The sequence below is a fragment of the Atta cephalotes genome (genome assembly GCF_000143395.1).
Source record: "Atta cephalotes unplaced genomic scaffold scaffold00022, whole genome shotgun sequence".
NCBI lineage: Eukaryota > Metazoa > Arthropoda > Insecta > Hymenoptera > Formicidae > Atta > Atta cephalotes.
In genome coordinates this window covers 2046344-2061659 of record NW_012130086.1, presented here as the reverse complement: position 1 = coordinate 2061659, position 15316 = coordinate 2046344, and the positions used below count along the sequence as shown (strand labels likewise).

At 29.8% G+C, this 15316-nt stretch overlaps 3 protein-coding genes across 3 annotated transcripts in view; 1 reads left to right on the top strand and 2 right to left on the bottom strand.

Annotated features, from left to right (window-relative positions):
- The window catches only part of LOC105619698 (zinc finger CCHC domain-containing protein 10), a 1407-nt gene extending 544 nt beyond the window's left edge, over positions 1-863 (top strand). The window contains exon 3 of the mRNA XM_012201218.1: positions 605-863. Within this exon, the coding sequence (XP_012056608.1) occupies positions 605-863 (259 nt within the window). The remainder of the gene's footprint in view (positions 1-604) is intronic.
- A 923-nt stretch (positions 864-1786) lies between these two features.
- On the bottom strand, positions 1787-7270 carry LOC105619697 (DNA replication licensing factor Mcm2). The gene is made up of 15 exons (XM_012201217.1): positions 7235-7270; positions 6243-6415; positions 5885-6048; positions 5658-5740; positions 5405-5587; positions 4943-5154; positions 4664-4856; positions 4368-4571; positions 4015-4246; positions 3687-3937; positions 3282-3446; positions 2763-3080; positions 2446-2628; positions 2200-2355; positions 1787-1915 (listed from the first exon to the last, which is right to left on the bottom strand). Exons 1-15 carry the CDS (start codon positions 7268-7270, stop codon positions 1787-1789), a joined length of 2682 nt encoding a protein of 893 aa, XP_012056607.1.
- A 1247-nt stretch (positions 7271-8517) lies between these two features.
- LOC105619555 (CTP synthase) lies at positions 8518-13442 on the bottom strand. Its single transcript, XM_012201072.1, has 11 exons — positions 13277-13442; positions 11150-11320; positions 10976-11061; positions 10681-10812; positions 10239-10403; positions 9864-10151; positions 9697-9785; positions 9284-9582; positions 9092-9199; positions 8771-8986; positions 8518-8609 (listed from the first exon to the last, which is right to left on the bottom strand). Exons 1-11 carry the CDS (start codon positions 13440-13442, stop codon positions 8518-8520), a joined length of 1812 nt encoding a protein of 603 aa, XP_012056462.1.
- Between the last annotated feature and the right edge of the window lie 1874 nt (positions 13443-15316).

Below are 15316 nucleotides of genomic sequence, written 5' to 3'. Positions count from 1 at the left end.
ATATATATACACACACACGCAGGACTTTTCTTATTGAGTCACAACATCTAATATATTTCCTTTAGACTTTTAGAAATTTATAGACTTTTAGAAAAGAAAATATATCTCAACTTATTTAGTAAACTAGATTATTTTAAGCAATGTTTGTTCTTCATGAAGGATATATAAATCGAGAGAGTATATCAGATTATTTTTTTTTAATTTTGATCTTGATATGAGATAATGTCTATAGTTAGGCTAAAGAACGTTTTCCAACAAAGATATAATTGACATAAAGGGATATCACCTTCCTGATGGATTTATAAAGGATTTATAGTAAATTAGTCATCTTTGTTTAATATTAATAAATAACCAAAATACAACAATTCTGTATTACATTAGACCTGTTCTTTTTAATTGAATTTTTTTTGCATCACTTATCTTTTCTTTTTCTTTTCTTCAACATAGAGAGAAAAAGAGAAAAGATAAACCTTGCAAAAAGTTCAATAAATTATTACTTGTTATTAATGTTAAATGAAGATGAAATGATTTACTGTATCATCTGTTTTACTAAAAAACATTCAAGTTGAGAAGGATCTTAATGTATTATTGTGTTATGCTTTAGTCAAGAGCAAGAAAAAGAAGTAAAGCATCATCATAACAGCAAAAAAATGAGAAAAGAGGATTCCAGCAATTCAAGCGATTGGAGTAGCAGTTGTAGCACTTCCAGCAGCGATAGCAGTATAAGTTCTAGTAGTAGTAGTAGTAGTAGTAGTAGTTCTTCGGATAGCGAATCGGATTCTAGCGATAGTGTGTCTAGTAGCAGTAATAGCAGTACTACTAGTAGTAGCAACAGCAGTCATGGTTCCTACAAAAAGAAATAACACAGATGCTATTGCATGAAGTGAGAAGTTGAGAAGAAATTTCTTTTCGACTGTCTCTGGCTTTTGACAAAATATCATTGTTCTATCTGAGTACAATGCCATTTTGCCTTTAAGGAAAATAACTCTATAGAGGAAAGAGCAAGTTGAATTTTGCGACAAAATTCTTTATGCCTTTTGTACAACGACAAATATTTTTATTTTAATGTAGATATTTGCTTAAAATAAAAATTTCAATAATAAATTAATCTTTTTCTTTTTCTTTAATTTTGTAATCTAATCACGTTAAGATGATTCATATATATTTCTGCTATTTAGCTTTTCTACATCTTCTTTTGACATATAATTTGTTATATTTCTACTATTTAATTTTTCTATGATATATAGTACATATACGTGTGATCATTTAATTTTGTTCATCAAATCGTTGAACAAGAATAATGCATCATACATATCATGTGTGAAACAGATATAGCTTATATCTTATTATATGAGAACATTTTCTTTGATTATTTCATTATTTGCGAGAATTCATATTGTGTTAATAACAACTATCATTTCTTTCATAAGGGCTTTAAAATGTTTTATATTAAATATAAATGTGAAATCAATTACTAATTGTTGTATAGAATTGATATTTAAATAGAATGTATTAGTTTTGTACTGTTGTATGTACGCACATAGATATATGATAGAAAAAACTGTTTGATTTGTTAGAAACGTAATATATTTAATGACAAATCACAATAATTAAATTTATATAATATTTAATAATGATATTAAAAATGTTAATAAGTGCTTTGTCAGACATTTCAACATTAATGTATCGATATAAAAATTTCATGTCTGGAATAGAAAAAAAATCGCTGTTTTGTTTTGTATAATTTAAATACATGTGCAAAAATACAATGCTGCTTTTCTCCGGATTAATCTTCAATATCTTCGGGCAAAGTCTGTATTATTACTTTCCTTCTTCGCTCATAAATGAAATTATTCGTCTTGAATATGTCACTCTCGTAGAACGGATATAAATTATGTATGTCAATTTGTTTCGCCTGCAATCAAAACACTGATATTAGTATAAAATGCGCTTAATTTCCTATATAAAAAATGAATGAAAGTTGTCATGTAAACCTTTATAAATAATGTAAGATAATATTATGTAAACTATTTTTTTAAACTAATTAGGACAAAATAAAGTTTTTTTAGCCCAAATCATTTTGATATAATTTTCTAATTAGATATAATTATATTTGTTAAATTCTTTCCCCTTCTTTTCCTTTCTTAATTTTGATACGCGAACGTATCAAATTTAATATAATAATATAATTTGCATTACTCGATCCAACAGATCTTTCTCAGAGATCTCGACGGTCGTGATACGTCCGCCGTGCAAAGCTTTTTGAAATGCCAAAGTGTCTAAAGTGATTTGTCGCAGTATGTAATACAAAAGTTCACTGTGATCTTTCTTATACGATAGGTATTTCTGGAACGTCTGTAATGAGATTAAGAGCACGCGTTAAAGTAGAAAGTAAAATAAACATAGATTGAAAGCGCAAACGAATAAATAGAAAGGAAAAGATACCTGACGCATAGATTTCATAACGGAATATTTCTGCGTGTCGACGAAACTATCGAGAACCATCCTAATGGCCAGATTCATATCACTTTCCTGAACGTGATCCCTCAAATGCATCTTGGCACTAGCCTCCGCCATACGAATAATGCTTTCTATATGGCGGACGGTGATTGGCAAACTCCCAGTCGCCTAAAATGTGATCATCAAAAACAATCATATTGCAATGCATCAAAATCTTTTTTAATAATACTTAATATTTTTTTATTAATCTTCTAAGATTATATATAAATAGATATATTCTTTCCTTTGTTTTACTGACTCACCAAGCTTTCCTGTCTCAACTGGCTGTACAATTTCGCCACTTTATCTTGATCGATGCTGGTTAGTTTCGGATGTACATTCTGCTTCGCATAAACGATATACTTTTTTAAAAGATCTTGGGGAATGCATAGATTTTGTGTGGCGGGATCCAATATTACAGCTTGCGTTCTCTCCGTTCTCTCTGAATTATCTGTCGGGTGGTGTTTGATGTGCGAATTTACGACAAATTTGGCCAGATGACGATCTTGCATGGGATCAACCTCATCTTTGACTATACACAATACATCAAATCGCGAGAGAATCGGTTCCGATAAGTCTACCTATATGCAATTTAATACATAATATATATGTAATTATCATTTAATCCCACATGTTTGTACAATCTTTAAGATTCTAATTTTATAATATTATAAATCTATAATTTTATTTTTTCATGATATATCGCATATTTTACATTTTACAATTTCATTTACAAATTATAATTTTGCAATCGCAAATTAAAAACTGCTAAAAATACATACGTTTTCCGCAAAGGTCATACTGGGATCATATCGACCACCGATGGGATTAGACGCCGCTATCACTGCGCATCTGGCATGAAGAGATGTAACGATACCGGCCTTCGAAATAGAAATACTCTGTTGCTCCATAGCTTCATGGATAGACGTTCTGTCCTGATCATTCATCTAAAAAAAATTTATCGTTTCTAATAACTATTCAAATTTTGTAATATAAATTATACAGAACATAATTTTGATACTACATATAAATAGTCTATATATTAATATGAAAATTATAAATATTAATTTCTCTCTCCTTTTCTCTCTTTATAACAGTCGTTATTAATAACATAAAAAAAGTACGATAGTTATAGATATTTATGTTATCAATGAGTTATTAGTCGCATAAATTATATAAATTTATACTTTGTCGAATTCATCGATGAGGCATATTCCGTGATCGGCGAGAACCAAAGCCCCAGCTTCCAAGGTCCATTCTCTGTTGATAGGTGATCTCTTAACGTAAGCAGTCAAACCAACGGCCGAAGCACCCTGACCTGTAGTGAAGACAACTCTCGGTGCCACTTTCTCCACGTATTTCAAAAATTGTGACTTAGCGGTGCCAGGATCTCCGCACAGCAGGACATTTATATCACCACGAACTTTGTGCTTGTTACCTGCATGTTGCAATATGATGCAAATAAGAAGAAAAAATGTATAGAGAACTAGGATGATTCAAAGAAGAAATAAATACCAGGATTCTTCGGCTCGCCACCAAATATTGCCAGTGCTAAGGCTCTCTTTATGTTTTCATGGCCGTAAATCGAAGGCGCGATACTCGCGACTATACGATCCGCGATGCGCTGATCTTTACTTAGAGCGAATATACTCGAGATGTCCTCTTCAGTCAGCGAATCTACGATTTCTTTCGAATCTTTGACAAATAAATGATTGGCCAATAGAACTGTGGAAAATACTGGGAAGCCCTGTAAAATATAATAGATATAATCTTATTCCTGTAAAAAGTTATTCTTCTGAGACAAACTTGTGGAATAGATAAATGTAATATAAAAAAACGTAATATATGCAACAAAAATTTAATCCCACCTGTTCAGTGTTCAAAGAACCATCATAATTATTGGTATAAATAGCTGTGACGTCTATCTCGTCCCCTGGTTTGCAACGATCACATAGATCGGATAGCAGAATGCAATCTTTGCTGCGCGGTATTCTGCCAGCAGGTATTCTACCCGGGGATTCTTGTATCGTTATTTTTTGATAATTTCTATATATAGTTTGCTCCATATTGATCTGATATATATACACGCGATACATTGTACATAAGTAAATGTGATAATTTTAAAATTAACTATAGCAATCAAACGTAGAATTCTTTGACTTACTGTGAATGGACCAGCACTCTGACATTCGGGACAAGAGCCTGGTTTAACTTCTGTGTTTTGAGATTGAACGAACGGTCCAAGAATGTAGTTGCATTTTGTACAGTCGTACTTCACCACCGACAATTGCGGCAGGACTCCCGTAGTTGCTGTTACCACTCCAAGAGTTCGAACCAATTGATTCAAGTGGAGTTTTCTGTCGTAACAAAGTAAAAGCGACATTTCATATTCTATTTGTATTGCTGAGTAAAATAATATTAATTAGATGATGCATATTTTTACCTAAACGTGCGTAATTCTTCGATCAACGGTAATTCTGATATTCTCACGTGAATCTCCGACGTGACTCTCTCGTAACTGGGAAAAATCGTAAGCACTAATTCCTTCGCCACTTCATCAAATATCTCGAGCATTTGATATGGCGCTTCTGGTAAAAAATAAGCTAAAACGTGTTCCTTACTGGCGAGAATAGGAAATTCCACTATGAAACTGGACTATTAAAATAAACATAAAAACCTCCATAAAATAAAAACTTAAATAAAAAAATAAATATATACAATAAAATAAAAACATTTTATTTTATTAGAAATAAAAAATCTTATTTGTGTAACTATAAAAGATTGCTATATAAGTTATAAAATAAAATATTCTATAATCCCAAATATTGTGAAAAAGAATAAAATCTATAAAAGTATTTTAAATTCAAACTTAAATTACATTAGAATTATGTAAGAAATTCAATACCTGATTGCTCTCACACATATGGCGAATACGTTCTTTATACATGTATTGTCCCTTGGAATTTGTATGAGTGCGAAGAAAGCTTTTAAAGCGGTTTGAAATTTCCGTTCGTGGTCCTAACATCATAACCCATTCCTTTACTGAATGTCCTTTAGTATCCTCTAAATTTTCAATGGATTCGATCATCTAAAATAATCAATAGAGGTCATTATTTAAATTAGATACTTTTTTAACATAAAAATTAAAAGGATCTTACTTCTGCATCCTCCAATATGCCAGTAGCAGCCTTTTCAGCCATACGTCGTTTACGTGCTTGTACATCTTCTTCATCAGTTTCATCTAAAAGTACAAAGAAAAATATTTATATAAAGATATTTAATTTTATAAGTACACTTTTGAAATTTTAGAGATCAATGTAATACAAAGTTAATTCAGTATAATTGTTTTATCTTTGGATATCAGTAAGTAATGAAACAAAATTACCATAAAGAAGATCACGATCATCTCTTATGATGCCAGCCGCACGATCTCTTTTCCGCATTTCCGTTTCCGCAGCTAAACGTTCGCCCTGAGACATTTCTGAGTATTCTTCGTCATCCAATAGATTAGGATCATATCTATCTAACCCTGACATGGGTCGATAATCTCTATCAAAAAAAATATATAATTTTATTAATTCTTCGAGTATTTTTCTTGTTCACATAAAATAATTCAACAAAATAAATCATTTCTTCTTATTAAAGTTTTTAAAACTTATTTATAGATGTTAAATATTGGTTTATTCTTATTGTAAGTTACTATTTTTATATATTAAAATATTTTAAAAACATAACATCCTTACGCCTCCATATTATCTCCGAATAATTCTTCTCCTTCTTCCTCATTATCAATATTGTCTCCATCAAGTAAATCAGATTCATCTTCAAATGGCTCGTCTATATCAGGTGCAGGAGAAGTTTGTTGGCTTATTGGATCAGTGTGTCGTTCAGAATGGATAGGAGAACTTGGTTGACTCTGACATATATAAAATTAAGTATTACTTTAATTTTTAAAAATTACGAATTTAATAAATCATATTATTTAATGCATGTATATGATAAAAATATATAACTATATATAATTCTAAATATATTCAAATATATGTATATTTGTTTACAAAATTTTTATATATATAATATACTATATTTATGATTGTCGTAACATCTCTTTTATTTGCATTTATAATTATATCATATTTTATTCGCTTTTATTAACATGTGTATATACATATATGTGTAATATATATACGTCAGTAATAATACACAATTTTTGAAAGTTTACCATGTTGCTGTTTATATGCTATCGTCGTGAAAAAAATCCTGCTTCTATATTATTGCAAAATATTCAATATAATGACGTTTTCCTTCTTCTGTAACAAAACTAACGACATGAGAATTAAATTATCAAACCACTTGCCACACAAGCCACGCTTAACTTTGGTCACGCTTCTTCTTGAAGATCCTTGTCTGAATTTAGATATAATAAATTGATATTGGCCACACTTGGCGGGATTGGCGGGAACACTTCATAAAGAATTATATCATAAAATGTTGATAATAAAGGTAAGCATGTCACTTGAAATCCTAACTTATAAAATTTGTCCAATATTGATGAATGCTTTCATTTAATCTCATGAAGATATTATGCATTCAAAATGGATCTCGATCAGAATTATTCTAGATCTTTTCTATTGGATGCATTCAGAACGACACTGAGCATTTAGTGAGCTATTTCATATGATTGATCTATATTTTAGAATCAAATGGAACGTGCCAATCAGATGAAAGAGCTCACTGAGCGCTCAGTGAGCAATCGTTCTTTTCGATGCATCTATTCTGAATGCATCCATTGGCTGCATTCAGCGGACTCAACAGTTGAGTGAGCACTCGCTATTATTGGTGTATTCTTTTAGATCATTCAATCAGCATTTTAGATCTAGAAGAATCACATCAATTGCAGCGAGCGCTCACTCAACTGTTGAGTCCACTGAACGCAGCCATTGTGTTTTCTAGCAAAAACAAAATAATTCCGCTCGGAATCCAATCCGACTTGTTCCATAAGTCTATTTTTTATTCCTGCACTTTCTGAACTGTGCTGGAATAAAGAACAGACTTTAAGTGCCACGTAGTTTTTCTGCGGAAAAGTATAGATTTAAAAATTTACAAAGATACTTCAGTACTTTTTTTCCCTTGAAATCGGAGAGAGAAGATACATATTTCTCAAATATATAAAAAGCATCAGAAAGAGAGATTAAAAATAATATACTTCACGTCGTATTTTTTTAAATATTCAAAATATTCTAATTTCTATAAAAACGAAAATTCATTTTTGTTCTGTTATAATAGTTTACTAGTTATAATTTTAATATTTTTGGTTCTTACAATGTATATATATATATATATATATATATATACACAAATTTTTTTATTAAAACATAATTTATTATAAATATAAAACTTATTAATATTTAATGAATTTCACATTTTACATACAAACATTTCATTTTTTAAAAATATTGTTACTCGTATAGTCAATTAATATGTACACATAAGGAGCAGACTCAAAATGCATTTGTCCAAAATTTGTAATTTTCAGAAAACGAGAAAAAAAGAAACTGCACAGAAAACTATGCACTTTATAGAAAATAACAATATGTCAATTAGGATGTGAAATATTAAACAAAATTGCTTAACAATTGCTGAAAATGTTAAACAAATGCATTTTGTTTGTCTCTAGTTAAAAAACATAATACACTTCAAAATGTCTATGTTTTTTTCATATAAATTAACGATGAATGAAAAAAATGCTTTCTAAACATGTCAGAGTAGCTTATAAGTCATTCAACACTAAATACTACGCTGTCTCTAACTAAAAAAATGAAATTTGAAAGTACAACTAACAAAATGTATTTTGAAAGTCTGCTCTTCATATTCTTTATGTTTAATCTTTTAATTGCGAATTATATAAGGAAGACAAAAACACAGCTATGAATCAAAGATGTTTCAAGACGTAACTTTAATTAATTTTAACTAAAATTATGGAATGAAATAAAATTAAACAAAAAATGAAGTTATATTCTAATCATTAAGACCCGATGTACTGCTACTACCGCTTCTACTTGTACCATTATTAAAGTTTAACTTTCTCATTTCATCTACGTAATCATCATCTGTAACAAGTCATATGTTATAAGAATTTCATACAAATTAAAATTGCCTAACTCATTATATTGCTATGTAATATAATTATATTAAATGTGATATCATATTTATTTATATATATTATTTAACATAATAATTTTTAACTTTTCTTCATTGTCTGATTCATTACCTGATTCATTATCGCTCAACTGACGTGGCGAAAATTTACATCCTCGTGCTAAGTATTGCTTCAATTTGCCAACACTAGCTAAAATTAGACCGAGGAATGGTGGCGATGGTTTTAATGGCCTTGATAAATATTCAGGATGAAATTGAACAGCTACATAATAACTATGTCCTTCTAATTCGGCAATTTCCATTCGTATACTTTCATCATCGTCGCGACCTATAAGAATGTTGAATTATGCCTATTATCTTAATTATGCACATCCAAGATTATTATATTTAATGAAAAAACTGTAATTTTATCAGGAGATACAATCTAACTCACCTACGAATTTTAAACCAGCCGCTTCTAAATCATTGACAAAATCCGGATTTATTTCATACCTATGTCTGTGCCTTTCTTCAATAATTTCCTTATTATCGTACAATTTCTCTGAAGAATTGAGAATTATAAATGAAAAAATATATCGAAAATGTGGAAAAGGAAATTTAACTCAATCTCAATTCTATTACTTACTTAGGATAGAATCACCATTGTAAAATCGGGTTTGTCTTTTGCCCAGTCTCATCGTTCCGCCCATAATACCATGAGTATGTTCCGGCATATCTATCACTACGGGACTATTAGTCTCTGGATCGATTTCTGTGGAATTTGCTGTTTCAAGACGTAAGACATTTCGCGCAAATTCAATGACCGCAGCTTGCAAACCCAAACAAATCCCGAAGAACGGCTTGTCATTCAATCTGCACCACTCGCAAGCCTTTATTTTTCCATTCATTCCTCTCTTCCCGAATCCACCCGGTACAATAACGCCACTGAATACAACGAAAATACATTTTAATTTAATATAATCTTATATGATCAAGAATTATGTGAATAATACATATTGAAAAGTAGGTCATAAAAATATTACACTGAAATATACTTACTTGCTTTTACAAAGCTGTTGCCAAGCTTCATGATATAGGACTGGATTCTCAGATAGTGTAGTTTGTTCTAGATTAGCAGCTTCTATGAACTGTAACGATAATCCAGTACTTAAATATATATAATCAAGCGTGCATGATACATAATCATAATAATTGCAACACTTTACTGTCAAGTTTAGTCTATATCCAGCCCCAATAGCAGCATGTTGTAACGCTTTTGTAACGGAAGCATAGGAGTCCTCGAGTTTCGTGTATTTACCCACTAGAGCAATGTTAACGTCTTTTCGTAGATGATCAACGCGTTCAGCTAAATCTCGCCATTTTCGCATAAAGCATCGCGGACGTGGAACTCCGATATTCAATTGCAATCGATCATTAAGGAATTCTATAACACCTTGATATTCCATAAGAAGCGGTACTCGATATATGGATGTTAAATCATGAATAGTTATGACCTGAATAAAATATAAGCATATGTACATTAATATTATTATTAATGTTTTCATAATACATTGTAATATTAAATATTTTTTATAGTTTACCTGCTCTGGCGCCACATGGCAGAAATTCGAAATTTTCTCCTTAACGGAATTACCAATAGGCTGTTCTGATCTACAAACTATCAGATCGGGTGACAAACCTAATCCTCTTAATTCCCTAACGCTGGATTGCGTCGGTTTGGTTTTAGGTTCACCCGTCGATTTTGGCTAATAAATCCAAGAATAACACAAGTCATTATGACATCAAAATGATGTGAAAATGATTCCAAAATGTTTACTAAAAGTCTTTTCAATTATAGCTATGATTCATTTAACGTCATTTTAACGTTATTATGATTTGTTTTGGATATTCATATTATTGTTCAGAAGAAATTATTCTCATAAAAATCATTCATAGAGTTTTGCAAAAATTATTCGTGCACTTATTATTGAGTGCATTTGTAGAAAAAAACTTACATAAGTATGTAAAAATCATAATAGTTACCTGTGGCACTAGAGATACATGCGCCACACAGAAATTTTCTTTTTTCACTCTAAATTGAAACTGCCTAAATGCTTCTACAAATGGCATTCCCTCTATATCTCCTATTGTGCCTCCCAATTCCAATATGCAAACCTATAAAAGATTATTAATATACAATTAAAATAATTATATTATAAATTTATAAAATATAAATTTATAAAATATTATTCAAAAAATATCTATTATTTAAATTTATATTTGTACATTTTAGGGAATTATCTAACTGTAATAATAAAAATTCACAAATTAACAATACCTCTGGTTTAGTTCCATCTTCTGTTACAGATTGATTCGCGACTCTCTCCACCCATTCCTGAATAGCATCTGTAATATGGGGCACCACTAAAAAACAAGATATTCTTTTTTTATTAAGTTATATAAACTCAACATACGACAGACATCTGCAATATAATATAAATAGACTCATAACCTTGTACTGTTTTTCCTAAGTAATCTCCCCGTCTCTCCTTCGTAATGACATATTGGTAAATTTTTCCAGTTGTTATGTTATTGTCTCTATGAAGAGTGACGTCCAGGAAACGTTCATAATTACCCAAGTCCAGATCCACCTCTCCGCCATCATCGAGTACATAAACTTCACCTGTTCAACAAGAGAGAATGCAGTTTGCAGATAGAAAGACAGCAAAGGTGCGGAAATAAAAGCGGATGCGTCTATAAGAAACCAGTAACATAAGAATGTTTTCCTTCAAGGAATTCTTGTACCTGACAGCTGACTGCATATCTGACTAAACAATGGGACGGGCGTATGTTTCACTTACATTAAATATCTACCATTCTCATTGAATGGTAAAGATAACTATAGAAATATAAGCATTCATGATAATTAAATTTTAACAATAGTTTTCTACCAAATTGATTATTTTGATTATACATATAATATTAAATTTTCTGTTTTGTTTGTTTTTTACAGTTAAAACAATAAATAATTTATTGTTAGCATAAACAATTTTGTTTTAATCAATAAGAAATATTTTTTATTAATTATAACGTAATCATGAATAAAATGCGATTTTAAACGTAAACTTGATTTGTAATGAAAATGTTTTATAAATTTTTAATATAAACTTTTAATTATACTTCCTTTCTTTGTTAACTTTTCTTTTTTAAATTACATTTTTTATACTTTTCTTATAACTCTCTCTCAAAGATTAAATATGAGATTATTTTATTTCATTATATAAAAATTTAATAATAATCTTATCCTTATCGCAATCAATTTTCAATCGATATCTAACTATGCAGGAAATATACTTTGATTATTCTAATTCCTTATAAAAAAGAATTATTTAATATAAACTTAAAAAAATTAATAACGGTTAATTTTTGCATAGATTAACGTGACAATTAAAATTTAATTAATCGTAAACAAATTAAATTCAATTTTTAATTTTTTATTTACAATGCAAAAAGGCTATAAATTTAAAAAGTACAATAACGGTTCGCTAACTTGACGTCAGCTAAATTATTGGATTAGAAAAAACTAAAGGTTAACTGATCAACTCTGATTAATTTTATTGATTCTATTTAAATTATGCATTGATTAATTTATCAAGCAATATTATTTTAACTAACATGAATTAACTATTAATTTTCTTTGATATACAGAAAAAGATTAAATTAAACGAGTTCAAAAATTTTTTTGATGATCCTGCCGGTTAAATTAATCTCTGTTAAATTAATCTCTTAGATTAATCAGAATTAAGTTATGTCCGTTTCTACCAACGTAGATTATCTTTAATTTCGCTTTACATTTTTTTTTCTCATTTTTAGAAAAAATTCTAATTTTCTAAAAAAAAATCTAATTTTAGAAAAGATTAAAAGCAAGTTAATCAAGATTAAAATTGCTCTAAGAAACAGATATAAAAATTGAAAAAAAAAATGAAGAGCAAATTGAATAGATTAAATTTACACTTGATAGAAATGGACTTCAGTCGCCCTAAAAATATTTTTACAAATCGCAAACGAATTAAGTTCAAAATCAAGGCGGATTATCGCACATATTTGCACTTCTCTGCGGCGGAGCCATAATTATAAGCGATTGTAACGATATTGACAGAAAATGGCGACGCGCCAGCACATGGCTGGAAATTTTACCGCCACAGAAGACTGCCGCATTATCAGTATTTTTTAGGATTTTTATCATAATCATATGACAAATTTTATTCGGACGACAAATTAATTTTTTTTCTGCTCTCAACAGCAAAAAGATTGAAGGTGAATAAACAGGATTCAACGCCGGTGAATTTATTCGAGTTTAACCTCATGGTCTTTCGATGATTCTTCGAAAAATTTAATATATTAAATAAATGTAATAAAACATTTAATATTTTCAATAAATATAATATAATTTAAATCTTTTAAATGGAGAAATTGCAAGGATAAAAAAGAGAAGTTTCGAATATTTTAACGTTTATTTCTAGCATTGACGTTCGAAATTCCGCTACGATTTTTATCGAACAGACATGAGCGAAATTGATGAGATCGAATTCGACAAAAATCCCGCCAATATTCGTGACGTTGAAGCCGTGCCTCTCACCATGCTCGTAGGGCGAGAACGTCCCGGCGTCTATGTTGATGTAGGGATCGATTTTGATGGACGTCACGCGGATGTTGCAATGTTTGAGGATGGTGCCGAACGAACTGGCGATGACACCCTTGCCTACACCGCTGATCACACCGCCGGTCACTAAAATATACTTCATTGCTGCCGAATTCGACCAGACCCGTCCACGATGCGAGAAAGAGGAGAGATTTGTCCGCGCAAACGCGCGCGAAAATCGCTACTGGTCTCTACGGTCCGGAGCGAACTAAAGTCAAGTTCAGTTACTGAACGAAGCGGGCCGAACGGAATGCAGAATACTTCTGTGTATGTAATGCGTATATTAGATCTGTTCCGTGTAGTTGTACCGTGCTGTACTTTCGCTCCTAAAATGAGATAGATATATAATTGACGTTGCGAAAAAAAAAGATGGAAAAGTGCTAAAACGTTATAAGGAATGAACTTGGTAATGCTTGGTGAAACAGTAAAGATAATATTAAAAAAAGGTCTATCCGCAAGAAATCAATTTTACTTCGAAATCAAAATAGCAATATTTTATTTCAAGTTTACGTGGTTAATTTTATATAAATAGTACATATTATGTATATACGTACACTATATATTGTATATAAAACACATAATTATAACATATATTTATATAGCTTTGACCTTTTATCAATTTTTTAATTTTTAAAGAGAAATTTTAATTACAGTTTTTCACAATGCAAAAATGCGATATAGATTATGTACATTTGTTTTTCTCTTTCATCTTAATCTAGCAATGCATAAAATTTCATAAAATAATTTTGAAATAAATTTAATAATTTAAAAAAAGCATAAAGTAAAATAATTATCTATTATCTATATACCATATTTAAAAATGTAGGACTATGTAAAATGTTCTAATATTAATGACAGACCATATAAATAATTCTTTGAATGTACATATTAAAAAAAAAGCATTTAAGTTTGGATTATCCTAGGTAGGCAAGCTATATCATTTTGTCGTCATTTTGATGTTAAATGATGTTATTTTGACGTCAACTTGCTTCCAGGGTGTTATCACTTGATATTAGGATATACACAGAGATGTAACTATACAATTTTAAAAATATCTTTTTACTTTTTTAATATTATTACAAGTTTAAAATAAACGCAAAATTTAATAGATTTATTTAATAACTATCTTAAATAATTGAATTTTATTCCTACTGAGAAAACAATTATTTGCATTGGTGACACAAGTCGAAGAGAAATATCACTTATATATCTATATATTGTACTTATATTTATATCAATGTATAGATATATATCATTTACAATATCACTTATATATCTATATATTGTATTTATATCTATTAGAGATGCATCGGATATCCGTAAAGTATTCGATATTCGATATTATCCGGCATTTTCTTACTATCTGATAGTCTGATAGTTAGGTATCATTAGTATCTGGGAATATGTCCGGTTGAAATTTTATACCATTAAATTGTTAATTTTTTATTATATAAATGTTCTATAAATAAGTATGCATACTTATAATGCAACATATATAATGCGACGTAAGTAACGCACAAACTTTGGCGATTATACAATTTATTGCCGTCTTTTGGAGACACGACAATAAGTTGTACATCAAACGTGAAAGTTTGTGCGTTACTTACGTCTACATTTAAGTCTAAGTATGTACAATTCTTGTGCTCAGACTCTAACATTATATGCGTCTGTTTTTTGTCGTAAGACAAAAATTTTTCAAGCCTGTTGATTGGCTGTAGAACAAAGAAGTTCGAGATCCTCTCTGTCTTACAGCCAATTAAACTTGAAAAATTCGTTGTACGATAAAAAACAAACGCATATAATGTTAGAGGCTTACTTATTATCAAGTTAACATCAATCTTTGTGCATAAAATTTAACATTTTATATTTATTTGTTTGCACAAATATTTTAAATAATTAAATATTTCAAAATAGATTTCTTAGATTTAAGTAATAAGAAATAATCCCAAAATTGTGACTAGAGGGTATTAGGATATT

Bases quoted from the DNA above. Each gene is read 5' to 3' on its own strand.
- LOC105619555 (XM_012201072.1), bottom strand. From the start codon at position 13,442: ATGAAGTATATTTTAGTGACCGGCGGTGTGATCAGCGGTGTAGGCAAG. The intron at 11,062-11,149 runs GTTATGAGTCTA...CTTGTTTTTTAG, and splicing joins CTTAGGAAAAACAGTACAAG to TGGTGCCCCATATTACAGAT. The intron at 8,987-9,091 runs GTGAGTTAGATT...ACATTCTTATAG, and splicing joins GGCTGGTTTAAAATTCGTAG to GTCGCGACGATGATGAAAGT.
- LOC105619697 (XM_012201217.1), bottom strand. From the start codon at position 7,270: ATGCATCGAAAAGAACGATTGCTCACTGAGCGCTCA. The intron at 5,155-5,404 runs GTATTGAATTTC...TTATTTTAATAG, and splicing joins ATATGTGTGAGAGCAATCAG to TCCAGTTTCATAGTGGAATT. The intron at 2,356-2,445 runs GTATCTTTTCCT...ATCTCATTACAG, and splicing joins TTATGAAATCTATGCGTCAG to ACGTTCCAGAAATACCTATC.